The 23,583-nt window shown below is 46.8% G+C and overlaps 1 protein-coding gene across 1 annotated transcript in view; it reads right to left on the bottom strand.

Annotated features, from left to right (window-relative positions):
- Nucleotides 1-23,035, bottom strand: part of LOC139267224 (chloride intracellular channel protein 5-like) — a 237,950-nt gene extending 214,915 nt beyond the window's left edge. Inside the window, exon 1 of the mRNA XM_070885201.1 lies at nt 22,628-23,035. Coding sequence (XP_070741302.1) covers nt 22,628-23,035 — 408 coding nt within the window. The remainder of the gene's footprint in view (nt 1-22,627) is intronic.
- Between the last annotated feature and the right edge of the window lie 548 nt (nt 23,036-23,583).

Below are 23,583 nucleotides of genomic sequence, written 5' to 3' on the forward strand. Positions count from 1 at the left end.
ACACAAATAACCTTCCGGAAATACTAGGGGACCGAGGGTCTAGCGAAAAGGAGGAATTGAAACAAATCCTTATTAGTCAGGAAATTGTGTTAGGGAAATTGATGGGATTGAAGGCTGATAAATCCCCAGGGCCTATTAGTCTGCATCCCAGAATACTTAAGGAAGTGACTCTAGAAATAGTGGATGTATTGATGATCATTTTCCAACAGTCTATTGACGTTGGATCAGCTCCTATGAACTGTAGGGTAGCTAATGTAACAACATTTTTAAAAAAGAGGGAGCGAGAAAACACGGAATTATAGCCTGACATCGGTGGTGGGGAAAATGTTGGAATCAATTATTAAAGATGAAATAGCAGCACATTTGGAAAGCAGTGACAGGATCGGTCCAAGTCAGCATGGATTTGTGAAAGGGAAATCATGCTTGACAAATCTTCAAGAGTTTTTTGAGGATGTAACTAGTAGAGTGGACAAGGGAGAACCAGTGGATGTGGTGTATTTGGACATTCAAAAGGCTTTTGACAAGGTTCCACACAAGTGATTAGTGTGCAAAATTAAAGCACATGGTATTGGGGGTAATGTATTGACGTGGATAGAGAACTGATTGGCAGATAGGAAGCAGAGAGTTGGAATAAACGGGTCCTTTTCAGAATGGTAGGCTGTGACCAGTGGGGTGCCGCAGGGTTCAGTGCTGGGACCCCAGCTATTTACAATATACATCAATGATTTAGATGAAGGAATTGAATGTAATATCTCCAAGTTTGCAGATGACAGCAAGCTGGGTGGCGGTGTGAGTGGTGAGGAGGTTGCTAAGAGGCTGCAGGATGACTTTGACAGGTTAGGTGAGTGGGCAAATGCATGGCAGATGCAGTATAATGTGGATAAGTGTGAGGTTATCCACTTTGGTAGCAAAAACAAGACGACAGATTATCTGAATGGTGACAGATTAGGAAAAGGGGGGGTGCAACGGGACTTGGGTGTCATGGTACATCAGTCATTGAAGTTTGGCATGCAGGTACAGCAGGCGCTGAAGGCGGCAAATGGCATGTTGGCCTTCATAGCTAGAGGATTTGAGTATAGGAGCAGGGAGGTCTTACTGCACTTGTACCTGGTGAGGCCATACCTGGAATAGTGTGTTCAGTTTTGGTCTCCTAATCTGAGGAAGGACATTCTTGCTATTGAGGAAGTACAGGGAAGGTTCACCAGATTGATTTTCAGGATGGCAGGACTGACATATGAGGAGAGACTGGATCAACTGGGCTTGTATCCACTGGAGTTTAGAAGAATGAGGGGGGATCTCATAGAAACATATAAAATTCTGACGGGATTGGACAGGTTAGAGGCAGGAAGTATGTTCCCGTTGCTGGGGAGTTCCAAAACCAGGGGTCACAGTCTAAGAATAAGGGGCAAGCCATTTACGACCAAGATGAGGAGAAACTTCTTCACTCAGAGAGTGGTTAACTTGTGGAATTCTCTACTGCAGAAAGTTGTTGAGGCCAGTTTGTTAGATATATTCAAAAGGGAGTTAGATATGGCCCTTATGGCCAAAGGGATCAAAGGGTATGGAGAGAAAGCAGGAAAGGGGTACAGAGGTTGAATGATCAGCCATGATCTTATTGAATGGCAGTGCAGGCTCAAAGGGCCAAATGGCCTGCTTCTGCACCTAATTTCTATGTTTCAATCGGACTGGCCCACTCGAACTCCACTGGCATGATGATGCCCTCTCTTTGCAGCCCGTCTAGCTCGATCTCCACTTTCTCTCGCTTCATATATGGCACCGCCTGTGCCTTGCGGTGGATGGGTCCTGTACCGGGAATCATGTGGATTTGCACCTTCACCCGAGAAGCTTCCGATGCCTGGCTCAAACAACGACGGAACCTTGCTCAGAACCTGGGCACGAGGCATCGTCGACGGACGAAAGTGCTCGGATGTCGTCCCAGTTCCAGCGGATTTTTCCCAGCCAGCTTCTTCTGAACGGTGTGGGGCCATCTCCTGGTACTATCCATAGTGGTGGTTCGTGCACTGCTCCATCATAGGAGACTTTTACTGTTGTGCTGCCAATTACAGGGATAAGCTCTTTAGTGTAAGTTCTCAGCTTGGTGTGAATGGGGCTCAGCTTGGACCTTGTTGCACCACAGCTTGTCGAAGATCTTTTTGCTCATGATAGACTGACTCGCACTCGTGTCCAGTTCCATGGATACTGGAATTCCGTCCAGTTCGACTTTTAGCATGATCAGTGGACATTTCGTGGTGAAGGTGTGTACCCCGTACACTTCTGCCTCCTCGGTTTGAGTCTCTAGTTCAGTTTGATCCGCCATGGATCGGTCTTCCTTTGCAACATGGTGTTTTGCAGCTCGTCTGCACATTCGCTGGAGGTGTCCCATTGTTCCACAGCCTTTGCACACAGTGTTTGAAGCGGCATTGATGGGCTCGATGATCACCTCTGCAGCGCCAACAAGGTGTTAACTGCCTCGCATTAACGTTTGCCGGACTCTGGGTGATCTGAAGTCGTGCAGCTGCAGGCGTGTACATTCTACCTTATGCATTCCTGCCTGAAAACGACGTTACTTTGTGTACAGTACTTGCAGAAACTTCTTTCTGCTGCGAAATTTGTTTGGTGTTATCGCTGGTGGATATAAATGCCTGGGCTATCGTTATGGCTTTGCTCAAGTTTGGTGTTTCAACAGTCAATAGTTTGTGAAGGATAACCTCATGGCCAATGCCAAGTACAAAGAAGTCTCTTAGCATTTGCTCAAGGAATCCATCGAATTTGCAATGTCCTGCAAGGCGCCTTAGTTTGGCGACGTAGCTCGCCACTTTCTGGCCTTCAGACTGTTGACACATGTAAAATCGATACTTTGTCATCAGAACGCTTTCCTTCGGAATTAGGTGCTCCCGGACCAGCGTACACAGTTCTTCATACGATTTGGTTGTTGGTTTCACCGGAGCAAGAAGATTCTTCATGAGGCCCTAGGTTGTTGCCCCACAGACGGTGAGGAGGATCGCCCTTCATTTGGCAGCTTTCTCATCCCCTTCTAGCTCGTTCGCCACGAAGTATTGGTCGAGTCACTCCACAAAGGCCTCCCAATCGTCGTCTTCTGAGAATTTCTCCAGGATACCAACAGTTCTCTGCATTTTCGCATGATTGGTGACGAGATAACGAACATTTGTTATGCTCATAATAAAGTAATGTAATAAAGTACTGTGGACATGAGTAAGTGTGATCTTAGCTCCTTTATTCAAACTCCAGAGTATTGGTACAGCATGGGAGGCCTGCTTATATACAGTGCTCCCAAGGGATGCTGGGATCCCTTGGGACTCCAACATATGCCCTCTGGTGGTGGTCGAATTCTGGTTACATAGGGTTGCATACATAACAGCACATACTATTTTGATATTTTACTTAAGAGACACTGTGTTGGTTGAAGAGCCCTATGAGCATGTCAATTGCCTATTCTTACCAGGGATGGAGTGCCATGTGGCACTTTGAAATTGCCAGTTATGCCATTAAAAAAAGTATTTTGCAAATTATACCTGAATAAAATGAGGATGCCAAAACAATGTATTGTTCACAGGCTAAATATAAGTTAAGTCCTTCAGCATTTCAAACAAACAATCTGTGTATTTTTGAAGGAACATTTGGATGGGTGGATACGCACATTATAGCCCACAATAAATGCACCATTTGAGCTGCACAATAGTCACATTTCAAGGTAAACAGGCAATTCATAGGTAATAAAACCCAAGTTCTGATGGGAACAATGAGCTCAAGGGGTGTGTTTCGCCTGGTTTTTGCTCACCAATGCAAGACAAATGCAGAATCAAAATCCACATGTGCCAGTTTTCCTCTTTCTGCAATTTGTGAACAAAGTATGTTCTGAATTTGCAATCTGGAGCTGAATGTTGATATCCATTTCTCTCAAATTCTGCTCCAATGCAGGTTATTTAGTAATAGTGTGTTTTGTAGGCAGCTTCAGGCAGTGTCCAAAGTGCAAACTGATCAACACTGCCTGTGTGTTCCCGATTGCTGGTTACTATGCAGCAGAGTGTACAGCTCAGAGTAGGCCAATGTGAAATTCACATGTGTCTATTTCAGGACAAAATCATGGCATACTACACATCACTTATTTTTCTGCCCTGGTCTTCTTCCTTCATATCCTCCTGTCCTGAAGGTGGCAAATTGTGCATACCAACAGCCTGCTGGTGGCAGAAAAAAACAACGGAAATCATAGCAGAGCAAAAAAATAAATGAGTAAACACTTCCGTTAAACTGACAGAGGCATGTCACTCAAGGCATTAAATATTTGTCACCTATTATTAACATTTCTAGCCTTATACAGTGGATCTTTCATCTTGATCATAGTGAGTCAGAGATGGTTCTGTTTTATAATTACAGAAGCACTGCACACAATAACATAGTCAGTCCCTTGTGGCCTTGGGTAAGGACCAAAAATATTAAGTAATTTTCAACTTTGCCACCTGGGGGATAACCTAGTAGAGCAGTTTGCCCAATTGTAAAAAAACACATACTATTTTTATCCCATTAATTTCAATGAACAAAACTTGGGTGGATTCTACAATTGTCAGGCAATCTGTTTCCCAGATTACCGCTCAGGTGGCGAAGTTGAAATTTACCCCATTTCCTCTTCCTATAAACATTTCTCTGCTTCTTTCACACATTCTAATTCTATGGGCCCAAGTTTCCACATGATTTGCGCCTGATTTTTAGGAGCAACTGGTGGAGAACGGACTATCTTAGAAATCGCAATTCTCCACATTTTTTTTTCTGCAGTTCTAATCAGGTAGAACAGTTCGACTTTGGAACAGAATTTTTTCTTCAAAAGGGGGCGTGTCCGGCCACTGACGCCTGATTTGAAAGTTACCACAGTGAAAATGTACTCCAAACTAAAGTAGAATGGAGCGAGTGAAGATTTTTGTAGAACTGAAAAAACCTGTTCTACACATTAAAAAAATCAGGCGCAGGTTACAAATCAGGCGTCCAGAACGAGGTGGGGGGGAGGGGGGGGTGGGGGGGAAAGGAACTCATTAAATTCTACAATCAATCCTTATTTATACTTATACAAATATTATACAAATAAATCCAACCTGAATAAACATTTATAAGCAAAGAAAAGATTAAATAAACCATCTTCCTACCTGTGTGAAAGTGCTTCAGCCAGGGAGAATGGTGCAGCAAGCCTCACAAAACGAGGGAGCCGACCGAACGCGGGCGAGGGGGAGGAGGGAGCCGACCGAATGCGGGCGAGGGGGGGAGGAGGGAGCCGACCGGCGGAGGAGGGAGCCGACCGAACGCGGGCGGGGGAGGAGGAGGAGGGAGCCGACCGAACGCGGGCGGGGGAGGAGGAGGAGGGAGCCGACCGAACGCGGGCGGGGGAAGAGGAGGAGGGAGCCGACCGAACGCGGGCGGGGGAGGAGGAGGAGGGAGCCGACCGAATGCGGGCGGGGGAGGAGGGAGCCGACTGAACGCGGGCAGGCGGGGGAGGAGGGAGCCGACCGAACGCAGGCAGGCGGGGGAGGAGGGAGCCGACGAACGCGGGCGGGGGGGGGGGGGGAGGGAAGGGAAGGGAGCCGACGAATGCGGGGTGGGGGGGGAGGGAAAGGAAGGGAAGGGAGCCGATGAACGCGGGGGGGGGGGGGGGGAAAGGAACTCATTAAATTCTACAATCAATCCTTATTTATACTTATACAAATATTATACAAATAAATCCAACCTGAATAAACATTTATAAGCAAAGAAAAGATTAAATAAACCATCTTCCTACCTGTGTGAAAGTGCTTCAGCCAGGGAGAATGGTGCAGCAAGCCTCACAAAACGAGGGAGCCGACCGAACGCGGGCGAGGGGGAGGAGGGAGCCGACCGAATGCGGGCGAGGGGGGGAGGAGGGAGCCGACCGGCGGAGGAGGGAGCCGACCGAACGCGGGCGGGGGAGGAGGAGGAGGGAGCCGACCGAACGCGGGCGGGGGAGGAGGAGGAGGGAGCCGACCGAACGCGGGCGGGGGAAGAGGAGGAGGGAGCCGACCGAACGCGGGCGGGGGAGGAGGAGGAGGGAGCCGACCGAATGCGGGCGGGGGAGGAGGGAGCCGACTGAACGCGGGCAGGCGGGGGAGGAGGGAGCCGACCGAACGCAGGCAGGCGGGGGAGGAGGGAGCCGACGAACGCGGGCGGGGGGGGGGGGGGAGGGAAGGGAAGGGAGCCGACGAATGCGGGGTGGGGGGGGAGGGAAAGGAAGGGAAGGGAGCCGATGAACGCGGGGGGGGGGGGGGGGGAAGGGAAGGGAGCCGACGAACGCGGGCGGGGGGGGGGGAGGGAAGGGAAGGGAGCCGACGAATGCGGGCGGGGGGGGGGGGGAAGGGAAGGGAGCCGACGAACGCGGGCGGGGGGGGGGGAGGGAAGGGAAGGGAGCCGACGAACGCGGGCGGGGGGGGGGGAGGGAAGGGAAGGGAGCCGACGAACGCGCAGGGGGGGGGGGGGGGAAGGGAAGGGAGCCGACGAATGCGGGCGGGGGGGGGTGGAGGGAAGGGAAGGGAGCCGACGAACGCGCAGGGGGGGGGGGGGGGAAGGGAAGGGAGCCGACGAATGCGGGCGGGGGGGGGTGGAGGGAAGGGAAGGGAGCCGACGAATGCGGGGTGGGGGGGGAGGGAAAGGAAGGGAAGGGAGCCGATGAACGCGGGGGCGGGGGGGGGGGAAGGGAAGGGAGCTGATGAACGCGGGCGGGGGGGGGGGGAGGGAAGGGAAGGGAGCCGACGAACGCGCAGGGGGGGGGGGAAGGGAAGGGAGCCGACGAACGCGGGCGGGGGGGGGGGGGAGGGAAGGGAAGGGAGCCGACGAATGCGGGGTGGGGGGGGAGGGAAAGGAAGGGAAGGGAGCCGATGAACGCGGGGGGGGGGGGGGGAAGGGAAGGGAGCCGACGAACGCGCGGGGGGGGGGGGGGGGAGGGAGGGAAGGGAGCCGACCGAACGCGGGCGGGGGGAAGGGAAGGGAAGGGAGGGGAGCCGACGAACGCGGGGGGGGGGGGGGGGAAGGGAAGGGAGCCGACGAACGCGGGGGGTGGGGGGGGAGGGAGGGAAGGGAGCCGACGAACGCGGGGGGGGGGGGGGGGGGAGGGAGGGAAGGGAGCCGACGAACGCGGGGGGGAGAGAGCCGACCGAACTCGGGCGGGAGGGAGGGGGCCTACCAAACGCGGTGGGGGCGGGAAGGAAGGGAGCCGACCGAATGCGGGAGGGAGGGAGCCGACCGAACGCGGTGGGGGAGGGGGGAAGGGAATGGAGCCATTCCAGACGGCTGGCGGGAAAGAGAGAAGGCTGCAGGAAGCCTCAGAAATTGAGGAGCCATTTCCCGACGGCAAAAAGGGGAGGTCTTCTCACTGCTACAAGAAGCCTCTGTGCTGATGGCAATGTACTTTTATTAAAAAATGTTCAAAAACTAAACAGCTACAAAGAACTACAAAAATGGCCGAGTGCCAATGTTTTTTTCACACTGAGCATGCGCGAACGCTCCAACGCGCACGTTGCTGGCAGGAAAAAAACTAATTTAAATAGTACCCGCCCCCTCCCACTTACAAAATCGGTGCGAGTGTAGGCTCCGCCCCCCTTGGCGCCACGCCAAGCAGACAAGGAGCTGCAAAGCGCTCCAGAATCGCTCGTTTTTTTTCCGGTGCCGTTTTAGGCGCGTAAAACGGGCGCCCAGCTCGGAGGGGCGCCCGTTTTTTATCATGTGGAAACTTTGGCCCTTTGTATGTAACTCTTTTTCTGTCTTGTGTGACACTGTTATATGCTCGGTATTCACACTCCCAATGCAGAGTCCCACCCACTGGGAACATATCACAAAGTCAGGCATCTACTCTGCATGATTTTCCATTCATTCATTTTAATAACAGAAAATTGTATTCTGACAAATGCTCCAGACAAGTGAGGCTCCACATCAGGACAGGGCTTTTGCAAAATTACCCAATTAATTTTATCGATAGATGGAGCTGGTAAAAAAATGACTAAATCATAGAATGAAAGAGATTCAGGAAAATTAACACTTGGTGGGAAAGCCTCTATTCCCACTTGCAGTGCATTTGCCTCCAGGAACTATAGTGCAGGAAATACAAAACTGGTATTCTGCAAAATGAATAATGAGCATTTGAGAGTGAATGAACATGAACGAAGCAACAATACAAGACTAGATTCTACTTAATGCTTCCACAGTATCTGTTGTCCCAAATCAATGTCCTCGCCCCCTTCTCAAAATGGCCACCTTCAAACCCTTTGCTTTCAACAACTACCGCATCATCTCTAACCTCCCTTACCTCTCCAAGACCCTTGAACATACTGTCACCTCCCAGATCAATGCCCATTTCATCAGCAACTCTCTTCTTAAATACCTCAAATCAGATTTCAAACCTCCCACAATACAAAAAGGCCCTAACTAAAGATACATACAAAATTCTCTGAGAATATAACAACGGTGTATTATTCCTCCTCTACCTCTCTGCAGACTTCAACATGGTCAAACACACGATTCTCTGTCAACACATATCATCTTTTATTCGACTTCATGGGACTATCCTCACTCGATTCCACTGTTACCTGTTCAATCATAGCCGGAGCATTTTCAGCAATGGCTTCTCTTCCCACCCCAATCACGTCATGGAATTCCCTAAGATTCTATACTTGGCTGCATGCTTTCCTTGACATCATCATCTTCAGACAGGGGATCAGTTTCCACATGCATGCTGATGATACTCAACTCTACCCTGCTGGAAGACTGCTTGTTCAACATCTCGTCTTGGATGAGTCATAATTTCCACCGACTAAACATTGGGAAGACTGAACCAATTGTCATCAACCCCCCAGCACAAATGTTCTACTCTTCCCTGGGCTGGACCAGACTGTTCACAACCTCCATGTTCCTAAGCTGTGTTTGCAACCCAATATTTTCTCCATCACAAAGACAGCCTACTTTCACCTCTAACATCACAAACCTTTTCCCCATCTCAGCCCATCTGCTATTGAAACCCTGATTTCATACCTGCATCACTACTCGGCGCAACTATTCCAATGCTCAACAGATCAGCTTCCTATCCTCCACTATCTGCAAACTTCAGTTCACCAAAATAACTGCTGTTGTATTCTATCCCGCTGCAAGTCCTGTTTACCCATCACATCTGCCCTCACTGACCTACATTGGCTCCTGGTCCCCCAATGTCACTAATTTATAATTCTCATCCTTGTCTTAAAGTTCCTACATGGCTCCATCCCTTGCTATATCTGTAACCTTCTCCAGCCTTAAACAACCCCCACCCCTCTGAAAACTCTCCAAATTTTTGAATCTGGCCATTTGTGCAGCACTCTGCCCTTAGCACCACCATTGGTAGCTGTACTTTAAACACCTAGGCCCCTCTCTCTGAAATTCCCTCCCTACCTCCTTCTCCTCATGAAACCCTCCCATTTTACCACACTTCTGGACACTTCTAATCTTCTCTTTGGCCCGACATCCATTTTTCCTTATGCCTCTTCATCTTGGGACATTTTTCTACATTGAATGCAAGTTGTTATTATTGACCTTTTCACTGAAATTATCAACAGGGTGAGTTTTACTCTTGTCAGATCATTCTCATAGTTGTCATCCGGCAAAGAGTGTTGGGAGACTATCAGCATACCAAACAGAAAAATGCATACAAAGATATAAAAACAGAAATTGCTGGAAATCTCAACGGGTCAGGCAGCATCTGTGGAGAGAAAGCAGAGTTAATGTTTCGGGTCGATGACCCTTCGTCAGAACCGAAACATTAACTCTGCTTTCTCTCCACAGATGCTGCCTGACCCACTGAGATTTCCAGCATTTTCTGTTTTTATTCCAGATTCCAGCATCCGATGTATTTTGCTAATGCATACAAAGATGTGGTCAATGATATAAAACACCCTGCGCCAGCAAAGTTCAAAGTTTCACTGAAACAAACATTTAAAGTATTGCACAAGTTTGTGCTAAAGTATGTAAAGCATCTAGTGTGGCACAAACTGACCCCGACACCCAACATAGAGGAGATCTGAGTTTTTTTTAATATATTCTGTTTGAGCTCACTCAACTTTTTCTGTTTTCCCTCCTATTTGACAGCCATTGCTTTCCCTTCTTAGTGAAAGGACTTTAACATGTCTTCCTGTATCGAGGTGCGCCATAGAAATGCAAGGTGTTGACAAATAACTAGGATTAGGTGCCTCATCCTGTCCAAACACTAGCCAGTGTAGCATCAGTACCCTTTAATTAAATATTTTTAAAAGAAACACATTTAGGCAGTGCCTTTGAATAGATTGACGCAAGTTTGATTCCAACACTTTGCAGAGTCCTCAATATCAGTCTCGCTGTGGGAAACATCAAGAGGAGGCAAGTTGAGAAGCGGGGGGGCGGGGGAGGAAATCAGAGAGTAGGAGTCTCCAAGCTTTTTGACTTTATGATCCTTTTAGGTGCATATCATGTAGCCCCACGTATGCAGTTTGTCTGTTTGCATTAATTTGTGTAGATCTCAAGCTAACAGAACTTGGCTGTTCTAATTGAGGATTTATTCACCACTGAGGCAGAAGCGGTAAAAATAACACTTTCAAAATCTCCATGTGTGCCTAATTCATACAGAACAAATTAGCAAGCCAGAAATACAAATAGTATTAATTTGTCTGGGCTTCATGGGCCAGAGTGCCAGAGTTCACAGCTCACATATGGTCCGTGGGCCGAAGTTTGAACACCCAACATATCTCGTAGGCTGCAATGGATGTCAATTAGTGGCTGGCCAAGAATAGCATTACAAAGTCTAGGAAAAGCAGGAATGTTCTGCACTAACAGGAAATGTTTAGCTCGGGAGAGCAAGGAAAAAAACATTCTCCCCCTTCAATAAAAACACAGCAAATTTTAATTAATTGTTAACAGCCTCGTCAGTCAGCTGGTTAATGAACAGCAAAAGAGATTTCATAAGTGCAATGCAAGTTCACCTAAATCGCAGGCTTGGAACATTTTTAACCAGACAGGTTTAAAGTTACATAAAATAAAATACTGCCGATGCTGGAAACCTGAAACAAAAACAGAAAATGCTGGAAACATTCATCAAGTCAGGCACAGCATCTGTGGAGAGAAACAACAAGTTCACATTTCAAGCATAAACCTTCATCAGGTTTAAAGTTACAACCACTTGAAGATCTAACTTTCAAAATAAATTAACTGATTAAGAATAAATTTCCTTAAAATACTTTAAAAAAAAATGTATTTTGGATTGCTTCTTCACCTTTATAATTAAATAAACTCACTCTTAAACTAATTTTAGAAGTATATAAATAAGCACCATGAGGAAAATTGTTTTGAGGTCTCTTAAGTGTATTACATTATCAGAGAATTCAATGGGTAAAGGCAATAGTCTATACCATACAGACCAGAAGCCAGAAGTTCAATCCCCCGTGTAGATCAACTTAATCAGAGAGCAATTAAGACTCTCCAATTGACTTCAGTGCCCCAGGCTATGAAGAGAAAACTCAAAAAGCAGGCAGTCTTAGTTCTTACTCTTGTTACCTTTCCAGTAACCACTGCTGAAAAGTGTACATGTGGAATATGCACAAGAAAATAATCAGGCCCATGATGTCCTCCATGCTCAAATATGTTGCTGGCATTCACTGTTAAGGTTCCCGCATGGAAGATTAATCACTTGAGTGAGGTACTATTGGCACCTGTGAAGCATAACTCAGCAACAGCCTTCAGAACATAAGAACATAGGAAATAGGAGCAGGAGTAGGCCATACAGCCCCTCAAGTCTGCTCCGCCATTTAATATGATCTTGGCTGATCCGATTATGGACTCAGGTCCACTTTCCTGCCCACTCCCCATAACCCCTTATCGGTTAAGAAACTGTCTATCTCTGTCTTAAATTTATTCAATATTTCCAGTTCTCTGAAGCAGCGAATTCCAGAGATCCACAACCCACTGAGAAGAAAAAATTTCTCATCTCAGTTTTAAATGGGCGGCCCCTTATTCTAAGATTATGCCCCTAGTTCTAGTCTCCCCCGTCAGTGGAAACATTCTCTCTGCATCCACCTTGTCAAGCCCCCTCATAATCTTATACATTTCGATAAGATCACCTCTCAATCTTCTGAATTCCAATGAGTAGAGGCCCAACCTACTCAATCTTTCCTCATAAGTGAACCCCCTCATCCCCGGAATCAACCTAGTGAACCTTCTCTGAACTGCCTTCAAAGCAAGTATATCCTTTCGTGAATATGGAAACCAAAACTGCACGCAGTATTCCAGGTGTGGCCTCATCAATGCCCTATATAACTGTAGCAAGACTTCCCAGCTTTTATACTCCATCCCCTTTGCAATAAAGGCCAAGATTCCACTGGCCTTCCTGATCACTTGCTGTACCTGCATACTAACCTTGTCTGTTTCATGCACAAGTATCCCCAGGTCCCGCTGTACTGCAGCACTTTGCAATCTTTCGCCATTTAAATAATAACTTGCTCTTTGATTTTTTTCTGCCAAAATGCATGTCCTCCCACTTTCCAACTGTTTTGTTGTGTCTTCAGATGCTCTAATAATGAATCCACAAGTGCTTGAACTGTAGCGACCTTAGTCCATTTAATCTAACTCCAGAGTGAGGATCACACATGGTGGCCTGCCTTTTATACTAGGCCTGGCACACCTGTACAGGTAACCTACAAGTCTCCTCTTGCATTGCCCTCTGATGGCACACCTTGCACCAGTACAAGCAGTAACCATGTAGGAAACCGGACACCAAAATTATACTCCATCTGCCAAATTTTTGCCCACTCACTTAGCTGTCTATGTCCTTTTGCAGATTTTGTGTGTCCTCCTCACACATTTTCCTCCCATCTTTGTATCATCAGCAAACTTGGCTACATTACACTCAGTCCCTTCTTCCAAGTCGTTAATATAGATTGCAAATAGTTGGGGGTCCCAGCTCTGATCCCTGCGGCACCCCACTAGTTACTGATTGTCAACCCGAAAATGAACCATTTATCCCGACTCTCTGTTTTCTGTTAGTTAGCCAATCCTCTATCCATGCTAATATATTACCCCCAACCCCTTGAACTTTTATCTTGTGCAGTAACCTTTTATGTGGCACCTTGTCAAATGCCTTCTGGAAGTCCAAATACACCACATCCACTGGTTCCCCTTCATCCACCTCCTTCGTTATATCCTCAAAGAATTCCAGCAAATTTGACAAATATGATTTCCCCACCATAAATCCATGCTCACTCTGCCTGACCGAATTCTGCTTTTCCAAATGTCCTGCTACTGCTTCTTTAATAATGGACCCCAACATTTTCCCAACCACAGATGCTAGGCTAACTAGTCTATAGTTACCTGCTTTCTGTCTGCCTCCTTTTTTTAAATAGGGGCATTACATTTGCTGGGACCGCCCCAGAATCCAGCGAATTTTAGTAAATTACAACCAGTGCATCCACTATCCCTGCCGCTACTTCTCAAGATCCTAGGATGCAAGCCATCAGATCCAGGAAGGATCAAAAAAAAGGGGGAAATTGCATGACATTGATGTGGAGGACTTGATACTAAATGAACTTTCATTTATAGAACTAAACATCTGATTGATAATCAATCTTCATGTTCACCAAAGAGCTGCAACATCCATGCTTTACTATTACAACAACTTACGTTTACATAGTGCCTTGAGACATTTTCTAAATTAAAGGCGCTTCGGAGTTGTAAGGAAAAAAAAATGGAAATATTAGGAGGGGTGTCTAAAACCTTAGTCAAATGAGGGTCTTAAAAGACAGAGAAATGGTGTGGCAGAGGGGTTTAAGTATTGGACTACTCAAGTCTCGAGCTGCTGATGGCATGACAGAGTTTCAATGAGTGATGGGCCAAAATAGGGGGAGCGGCAGGTAATGTTAGACGTAAAAGGAGGTGGTCTTTGTAATGGACAGGATACAAGCTCAGAATCAAACAGGAGGTCAAGTTACAATCGGTCTGGATCAGTTGGAGAAATTGGTCAGGCAAGGGCATAGAGTAGGTGAAAAAGGGAACGGAACATGTGGCAGAGGTGAAAACTATGATTTTGGACTCCCAAATTGTATCTGGAGGAATTTACAACTCATCCAAGACTGGATGATAAACAAGTAGTCTGACAGGAGCATGTAGATGAGGAAAAAGAGGGAGGCAAGGATAAATCCTTGGAGGACTCCCGTGACAGTGCAGGGTTGGGAAGAGAAGCCATTGTGAGAGATAGTCTGGCTATGATCAAAATAGTTAAAAGTGGAACTAAGCAAAGGTAATGCTGTAGAGCTGAATAATGCAGGTGAGGTGTTGGATGAGGATGGTCGACTTGATGATGTCACAATGTTCAGAAACCACATAGTATTAGGCACGTGTAAGGTCAGTGAATGTCGCATGCGACTTTGGTTAACGCCATTTTGATGCAGTGTGAGGGGAAGAAACCTGACTGAATAGGAGATGCATGCACATTTGCTATATATTTTCTCAGTCAATATTCGATTGGCCATTCAATTAATAGAGCAATATCAAATGTTCCAATGAGCCTTATGCTGCATTAGAGGGCTGAGAATTGATTGATGTATGTATGATTGAGACTTTCAATTCCTAAATAACAGTACAAATGGATTGATGGATTGAATTGAAATGCAAATACCCCGTACTGAGCTGTAGCAGTTGAGCAGTTAGCAATACAGACCAGAGATATTAATGCCCATCACTCGACCAATTAGATCATTCATTTCTTTTAAGCTGAGCATTAACTTGCCAATAACTAGCTCAATAAATTGATTTACAGACTACATTTCCTATACAGGGGCAGATTAGCTCCCTGAAAGGTCACTGGATTCTTCGGAATTCTCACAGAAAAAGGAAAGGCAACAATAATACAACAATATAGAACCAATCACGGAGGCGCTTGGGATATTTTTGATTTTCAATCTGCCCAGTCCATCCCGGTTTCTATACAACATTTTTCTAACCTGCAAAACTGATCAAAAGTCTAATTGTAAATTCTCAATCACCTGCAGAATTTAAAACCAAGCATTGCAATGTCCCATCAGATCCATATTAACACGGCCCTCAGCTTCAATATTTCAAAATTATCTCAGGATTTTGTTAGAATGTGTATGATTTGTGATCTGCTCCATGAAGCACATTTGAAAATCTAAAAGGAATTTAGATCCTTACTAAAAAAAACTGTTGAGTAATGTAACAGTAATGAGAGGGGATCTCATAGAAACATAAAATTTTGACGGGATTGGACAGGTTAGAGGCAGGAAGAATGTTCCCATTGCTGGGGAGTTCCAGAACCAGGGGTCACAGTCTAAGAATAAGGGATAAGCCATTTAGGACCGAGATGAGGAGAAACTTCTTCATTCAGAGAGTGGTTAACCTGTGGAATTCTCTACTGCAGAAGATTGTTGAGGCCAGTTCATTAGATACATTCAAAAAGGAGTTAGATATGGCCCTTACGGCCAAAAGGGATCAAGGGGTATGGAGAGAAAGCAGGAAAGGGGTACTGAGGTTGAATGATCAGTCATGATCTTATTGAATGGCGGTGCAGGCTCGAAGGGCCGAATGGCCTATTCCTGCACCTTGTTTCTATGTTTCTAATTTTATACTTATTACAATCTTTTAAGTAAAGCTTTATAGATCAAAAAGGTGGATAAGAAAAGTTATGTGCTATATCAAGACCACAGTGGGGACATTTTAAAAACTAACCTGATTCTATTAATTATTTTCACTAACATCTTAAAGAAGCATGAACACCTGAAATTAGAATTTTCAGGCAAGCTCAATTCAGAGAACTCAATTCACAAGAACAGCTTGCATTTATATAGCACCTTTAACAGAGAAACATTCCAAGGCACATAACACTGCAATCCACGCTACTACAGCATAAACTCAGGCAACATATCTATTTTTGTTATATTTGTCCCAAAGACAGTCAGTGATGTCATTGAACTCTCCACTGGTTGCTTGACAGGTATTGACAATCCTCTTTAAAAAGTAGAAAATACAGTATAGACAAGAGGTTTCAATTTGATCAAATGCACAGTCTCGAAAGGTAAATCTTTAAAACACTGGTAACCTTAAGAGACAAACTGCCTTTTACATTCACTATTACATTTAAAGTGGTGATTTGCATTTGTAGAATTTACCAATATTTTGCAAAGATTCCTGGCACCTTTCCCCTGCAGAGGAGGAGAATCCCTTTCTGGACTTTTAAAATGGAAGGAAAAACTTCGGGACACAAATGAGTTTAAAGGGGCAGGCGAGGCCTGCAGGGGATAGAAGGGGATGCATTCATGGAGACACCCACCCCACACCCCACATCCCCCTTCACCCCATACACCCCTCATCACACCACCCCCCTCACCCACCCTCCCCACACCCCCTCACCCCACACCCCCTCACCCCACAATCCCCTCACCCACCCCACCACCCCCTCACCCCACACCCCCCCTCACCCCACCACCCCACCACCCCCTCACCCATCCACCCCACCCTCACCCCACCACCCCACAACCCCTCACCCCACCACCCCACCCCCCCACACCCCCACACCGCACCACCCCACACCCCACCACCCTACCCCCCACCACACCACACCCACCTCACCCACCCCACCACCCCCTCACCCACCCCACCAGCCCACACACCCCCTCACCACCCTACACACTCCCTCACCCACCCACCCCACCACCCCACACACCCCCTCACCCACCCCACCACCAAAAACCCCAGAGCTATAACTTAGTTAGTTAGGGGAATTGGGAGGGGGAGGCTGGGATAACTTGTGTAAATGTATCTGCATTCTCCTCTTTATCCCATTTAGAGTTTAAGCTGTATTCTTTTCCCCCACAGGCTGTATGTTGACAATTTAATCAATGTGTTGTATCCCTCAGTGTGTATCGGTATTACAATTATGTGTGTTATTAAAGGTGTGCCTTTTACTTCCTTTGAAACACAATGAAGCCATACCTGCTTCCAACCTTGAAACCGATTGTCTGTCCAAGTCTGTCACAGTCCCTTCATAATTCCAGAGTCTAGAACCAAGGGTGTGGAAGCGATTCGAAACCGCTCATATAAAAAGTCAGAAGGGAAAGCTGACCCCCCCCCCGAAAACCACCCCTTACACGCCCAACCCTCATCAGGGCTCAATGCATGAAAGTGGTACAAAACTGAAAGCGTGTACAGAAACAGTATCTCTCATTATATGTAGAGTGGCATGCAGCTTGATGTATGTGCAGTGAGATATAGCTCACTACATTTACAGTGCCACAGTAATTCAATATATGTGCTGTGACAGTATAGTTCAGTAAATGCACTATTACTTAGGTGTACAAATTTAAATTAAGGTGACCTGCACTGCCAATCTATTCTCACCAATTCATTCAAAAGTACTGACAGTCACCTTTTTGTAGTTGTTAAAAATCTCAGTATCAAAAGCAAATAGTTAGCAATTAATCAATTTAACCACAAGTGCCCAGAGCTCTACAACACCCTCCTCTCTCAACAATAATGCCAGTGCGCAATATAAAAGTGACTGCCTGGACCACAAATACTGTTGGCTATGAAGGGTGACAGCAATGTTAGACAAACCTGCAATACAGCCATTTTGAAAATATGTTTACTGTCGAATAAAACAAATTGTAATGTTCTAAAACAATTATATCACTCAGACTCATTTTAATCTGTAACAGGTGGCATTTAAAGAAACTGTTAAATAGGGCTGTAGATTCAATAAAACTCAAGGGGCTAGACTTTCTACTTAGATCACTAGTGCCCAAAAAATGGGCAATGTTTCAGCCTTCATGATCACTGGAACATCGCACATTTTTGGGATCGCGACTTTTGGCTTTATTTTTTGGGCGATAGCCCAGCGATGTGAAATGGGCCCGAGTGATGTGGAAGGCAAGGCTTCCCTAGCAACGGCCTTCTGCGCATGCTTTTTTTTGGTAAATAGGTTTTCCCATGATTCGCGAGGTCAGGGATCATCTACGCATGCGCAAGAGGCAAAGAGAGAGAGAGGAGAGAGAGAGAGAGAGAGAGCGCGCAGTTTGAGCAATGAGAGATAAAAGAGCAGTTTTTATCAAATGTCGGATTCTGATAGCATGCAAGATGTGGAGGGGAGGAGGAGGGCCAACCCTTTAGCAACGAGGCCAATGAGGCATTGGTCCAGAAGGTGCACTCCCGGTGGGCCCAATTAACCCAGGGTGGGCGTGGGAAACCTCCACCTCGGGCCTACAGAAAGATTTGGGGTGAGATCACCGACGTGGTTTAGTCAGCGTCCCACAACACGAGGGGTCCAACCGATGCCGGAAGTGCTGGAACAGCCTGGTTGCTTCGGCAAGAGTAAGTATAGATTTTAAATTGTAATGATGCAAATTGTAATTATTATAAATATCCAGGATTGAAATTAAGCTTGTTATTCTTACATATATTCCCTGCTAAGATCTGGACAGGACTATGAACCTGCACCCTTTTTAAGTCTCTCCGGCTGCTGTCACTTACACAGTGACCCAGCCTGGACTGGGGGAGAGCTGCCATGCTCATTGTCTGCTCTGGGACACTTTAGGACATTAGCTCCTGTCATTGCCAAGTTCACCAACTATCCTGATTCCCACAACCCCCGGGGGCCCTTCAATGGAGATTGTAGTCGAGAGAGATGTGTGTGTCAAGCATTAGATCTTCGTTATAACTATGCTTCAATTGTGGATAAAAACCCTATTAGCATATAACATTGGAGATTGCTGTCTTTCCATGATAGTACCGAGTCAATTAGCTTATGCTATGCTGTTTTCACATTTGCAGAAGAAGTTATCAAAGAATCGGGTTGAGCGCAGGCGCACCGGAGGAGGCTCTGCTCAGCTCAGCATCCTCACCGAGTTGGAGGAACGTGCTGCGGCACTGGTCGGAAGCCACACTCGGTTGGCCACCCGTGGTGAGGCAAAGCCCTCGCTTGCGTCACGTGAGTAATGCATCAGTGTTAAAGTGATGCAATGTCATTTCATTATAATATACGAATGATGTCATGTTATGCAAGCAGCTATTCCTGATTCCCATGCAGCCTCTGTGCTACTCGCAGGTTGACAACATGAGAAAAGAGCAGGAGCAGGCCATCTGGCCATCTGTCCCCTTCTCTGACCGCTCCCATAAACCTTCACTCCCTTAGCGTTCTGTCTTTCTCCGACTGATCCCGCCTCCACAGCTCTCTGGGTCACTGAATTTCAACTTGGATTTACCACCATATATATTACCGTGTGATGCGTTATTGTGTAACGTCTCTTGGTCTTATTTATTGTAGTAGTGCTGCTCCTCCGTCAGCACAGAGCAGGAATGTGTACCCTTCCGTTCTAATAAGCTCAATAGTGTTTTGCAGGTCCAACAATACCCATGCACAGTGAGGCGCGACAGGGCCTCAACCTCAACCTACAACTTCGACCATGGTCCTCACCACGGCTGGGGAGGAGGAGAAAGGAGATGAGGATGACTTAGAGACAACGGAGCAGGATGAGGAGGAAGTATTGGAAATGGAGGAGGATGTCCGTAGCATCGCTCCGCTGGAACAATCATCTGTGGAACCTGCGGCCATAATGTCGGTTTTGACAGAAGAGGTAGCGGGAGCAAGCGGCTTGCAGCCGGCAACGCCAAGGCGCATATTAGTGCTCACATCGACCCCTGGAGGTCGAGTCAGCGAGGTCAGCATATGCCTCCACTGGCCGATCGTATCGAGGGCTTGCCCAGACTGTGCATGGAGAGTGTCACGATAAGTCGCGAGCTCCTCCAGGCATTCGTGGTATACAAGAGGGACATGTCCCTGGTATCTGCTCGCAATTCGGAGAATACACAGCAGATAATACGGGAGATGCGTGTACAGACTGCCTCAGTCGATGCCTTGCAGCATGCGATAGTGGCGGGACATGGCACTGAACTCCAAGGTGCCGTCAGACATACCACCAGCACCAGCACACAAGCGAGTCAGGAGGAAGCACTTCCTTCTGACTTGGAAGGCGATTCCGCAGCTTCGTCTTCCCCTCCAACACCTAAAGAGCCGATCAAGCCACTGTCACCACCCCCCTTGCCACGGCAAGAAGTCTTGCCATCGCCCACTGCACACCAGACTCATCTCCGTGCCCGGGGACCAAATGGTGGGGTTAAGACATGGGGGTTAAAGGACCTGGAGGGAAACGTGGCCACAGGTAGGGAGAGGTGTGCTTTATTATTGTTTTACTGTTGCTGTTCTTGTTGTTATATTGTTCATTATTTTTTTCTAATTTATTGTTGGTTCACTGTTGGGGTGGTGGTGGGTGAATTTAAATGTTGTTAAATTAAAAAAAATTATTTCACTTTATAATTATTGTGCAGTATCTTCTAATAACATATGGTAAGGTAAAACATGAATACAACTGTTGGAAAACAATGGCCAAGCCAGACCAGGCAAGGATGAAATGTAACACAAATGCAACTGTTGTCTTTCGGTAACTGTGCTCAATGTGTTCGTGCAAAGCGTTCATTTATGAGCTGCTGCTGCAACAGCTTTGCAGCCGTGTAACTCTGTGGTTTTTCCAGTCTTTTGGGGTGGGGGTGAGGCCATGGATTAATCGCCAAGCTGATTGTCCTCGTAGAGGTACTCACTAGCCTCCTCCTCCTCGTCTGCCTCGTCCGCCTCCACTCCTTCCCGAAGTGGACCGGCAGCCCCATCTGGCAATTGTTGTCCTCTCCTTATAGCTAGGTTATGCCACATGCAGCACACCACAATAAATTCAGCGATCTGGTCAGGGTGGTATTGTAGGCCACCTCCAGAGTGGTCCAGGCATCTGAAGCACTGCTTCAGCACTCGAATTGTCTTCGACGATATTGCGTGTGGCTATGTAGCTTTCGTTGCAACACTTCTCGGCTTTCATCTGGGGATTACGCAGGGGGATCATGAGCCAGTGGCAAGGCCGTATCCTTTATCCCCCAGCATCCAACCATGACCTTGTGGCTGACCGTTAAAGTAGTCAGAGACAGCGCTCTCACGCAGGCCACAGGATGTGCGCATCATGCATGCTGCCTGGAAATTTAGCATTAACTGCAATGATTATTTGTTTGTGGTCGACAACGAGCTGCACATTCAGGGAGTGGAATCCCTTTTGGTTACGAAACACCTCTGCATCCTGTAAAGGTGCTTTCAGGGTGATGTGCATGCAGTCTATTGCTCCCTGCACCTTGGGGAAGTTTGTTATTCTCGAGAAACCCAAAGCCCTCCCGGTCTGTGCCTCCCTGATCATAGGGAAGCTTATAAAGTCCATCCTGTGAGCGTAAAGGGCTTGAGTCACCTGTCTAATGAAGCAATGTGTGCTGTGCTGAGAGATACCACAGATGTCACCAGCTGAAGCCTGAAAGGAGCCCGATGCATAGAAGGATAGTGCCGCAGTAACCTTTACCTCAACGGGCAGTGCGGTCATGATGGTGCTGGTGGGCTGCAGATCTCCCTTGATGAGCTGGCATATCTCACCCATGACCTCCTTTCAGAAGCACAGCCTCCTAAGGCACATATTATCAGACAAGTTGAGGCAAGATTGCTTTTCCCTGTAACTTCTTTGTGTGTACATTCTCCTCCTCTGCCTCAGTCTGCCATCTCTTTCATTGGGACCTTCACTAAACCCAACTTCAGACTCCAGCATGTAAGCATTTACACTTAAGTAATGATAGAGAAGTGACAGACCCCATCACTATCGCTATAAATGCCCTTTGTACTATAATAAATATAAATATAAATATAAATGTGAGTGGATCAGTAACTAAGGCCCTTAAACAACTCACAAATTATAAGTCCCTTCTTTAAGCAGCCTCTCACTCCCTCCGATGTTCAAAATGACATCCGTAGTGCCAAGTTCTGTGAGGAGCGCCAAGCAAGAGCAACTTTTCTCCAGCGATCTTCTCGGCGAGCGATCAGCCCGGCGATGTGCCAAAAGCTGCGATGGGCGGTGCGTGGACGATCACCTCAGCAATGTTCTGGCCCAATTTTCCACTTTTAAAGCAAAATGGCCGATAGCCTGCCTATTAGAGCGATAAATGGGCCAGCGATCTCAAGTGGAAAGTCCAGCCCAAGGTAGAAATTGACCGTAGTTTAATTTATATCAACTATATCTCAGAAATTTACATTCACATATTTACAACATGTTGAATTCAAATGCTGTTGAAGGAGTATATAGGCGTGATTGCATTTATGCGGAGAACGATGTAGATCCAAGAGTTATCGAAATACGTTTGTTCTTGGTCTTTGGGGTTTAGTTGAATCATGGATGAGGAGCTGTTGATTATTTGTGGTTTTGCTGGTGGCGATGGAGAGGGCTCTGTGCTGGTCTGGCTACAGGTGAATTGCACCCTTCACACAAAACCACCACCTCGTGCAAGAAAGTAAACTAGCACAGGCTGAAAACATTTCCATTGTTTCCCGTGTATTTTCAGAGAAACCATTGGAATTCTAGTGATTTTACTAACCTGGAAATTGCTGTTACAACATTTTCGAAACAAACATTGAGTGGCTAAGAAATCTAATCTTTGAAAGTTGTGATTGGAGGTGGGGGTGCTGTCAGACACCATTGAAGAGGTTCCTTACCTTAACATACAGAGAGATCTCGAATTGCTGCGGGCCATCAGCATTTTCACTCGAGCTGCTGTTGAATTGTCTGTTGAAGGTCTCGGGGCTCTGCCTGCCGCTCTGCACCTCGTCCACCTCCTTGCTCTCGAACACCTCTTGATAAATGCCGCTGTCCTGTTCCCCGTGCGGGTCGTGCTCCGACCCATTGTGATGCAGCGCTTCTTGGTGATCGCTCAGGTCTGCACTCTCCGGGTTGGAAGCAGCAGAGGAGGAGGAGGAAGAGGAGGAAGGAGTAGGGGAAGGGGAGCGGGAGCGGGCAACCTCGTCGTATTCCACCCCTTCGCCCACCTGCAGGGAGCTGTCATAAGTGACCTCAACCACCATGTCAGATGTTTCGTAGACGTTTTCTTCCAAGCCGTTCTCCATGGTTTTGTGCCGGACTCTTGGTTGCTCTTTGGAAGAGGTGGCGTCGCTAAGGTGAATGTGAAACAAATGGCGACGCCAGCTGTCCCCGGGGCCAATTAATCTGAGCCGCCGCCGCCGCGCGAGTCGCCTGCAACTAGTTGGCGGGGGAGCCGAGCTGGGCGCAGATCTGGGCAGAGGTTCAAGTGCGAGGAGATAAGGAGCGCACGGGTTGCTATTGGATACCTTCGCTTTTTTTTTCCAAACCAGAAGTTAGTTATCCGTTCAATGCTCAAAAATGAATGAAGTGGAACAAATTTCGTATAATGATGTACATTATTGACGTTATTTAAATATTTATTCACTCTTTAAAAAAATATATAATTCGCTTTTAAAGTGAAATGTTTCAGAATTTTCAGAGTGAATCATTAACTCCCTTGGTGAATTACTGCCCACGAATGGGATAAGCTGCTAACTTTCCAGTGAGGTGATATATATATCATAATAAAGCACTTTAATCTTTCGCTGTTGATGCGCATAGCATTTAAAGGAGTGCTGCCCAAATTTTAAGT

Source organism: Pristiophorus japonicus, chromosome 7 (assembly GCF_044704955.1).
Source record: "Pristiophorus japonicus isolate sPriJap1 chromosome 7, sPriJap1.hap1, whole genome shotgun sequence".
NCBI lineage: Eukaryota > Metazoa > Chordata > Chondrichthyes > Pristiophoridae > Pristiophorus > Pristiophorus japonicus.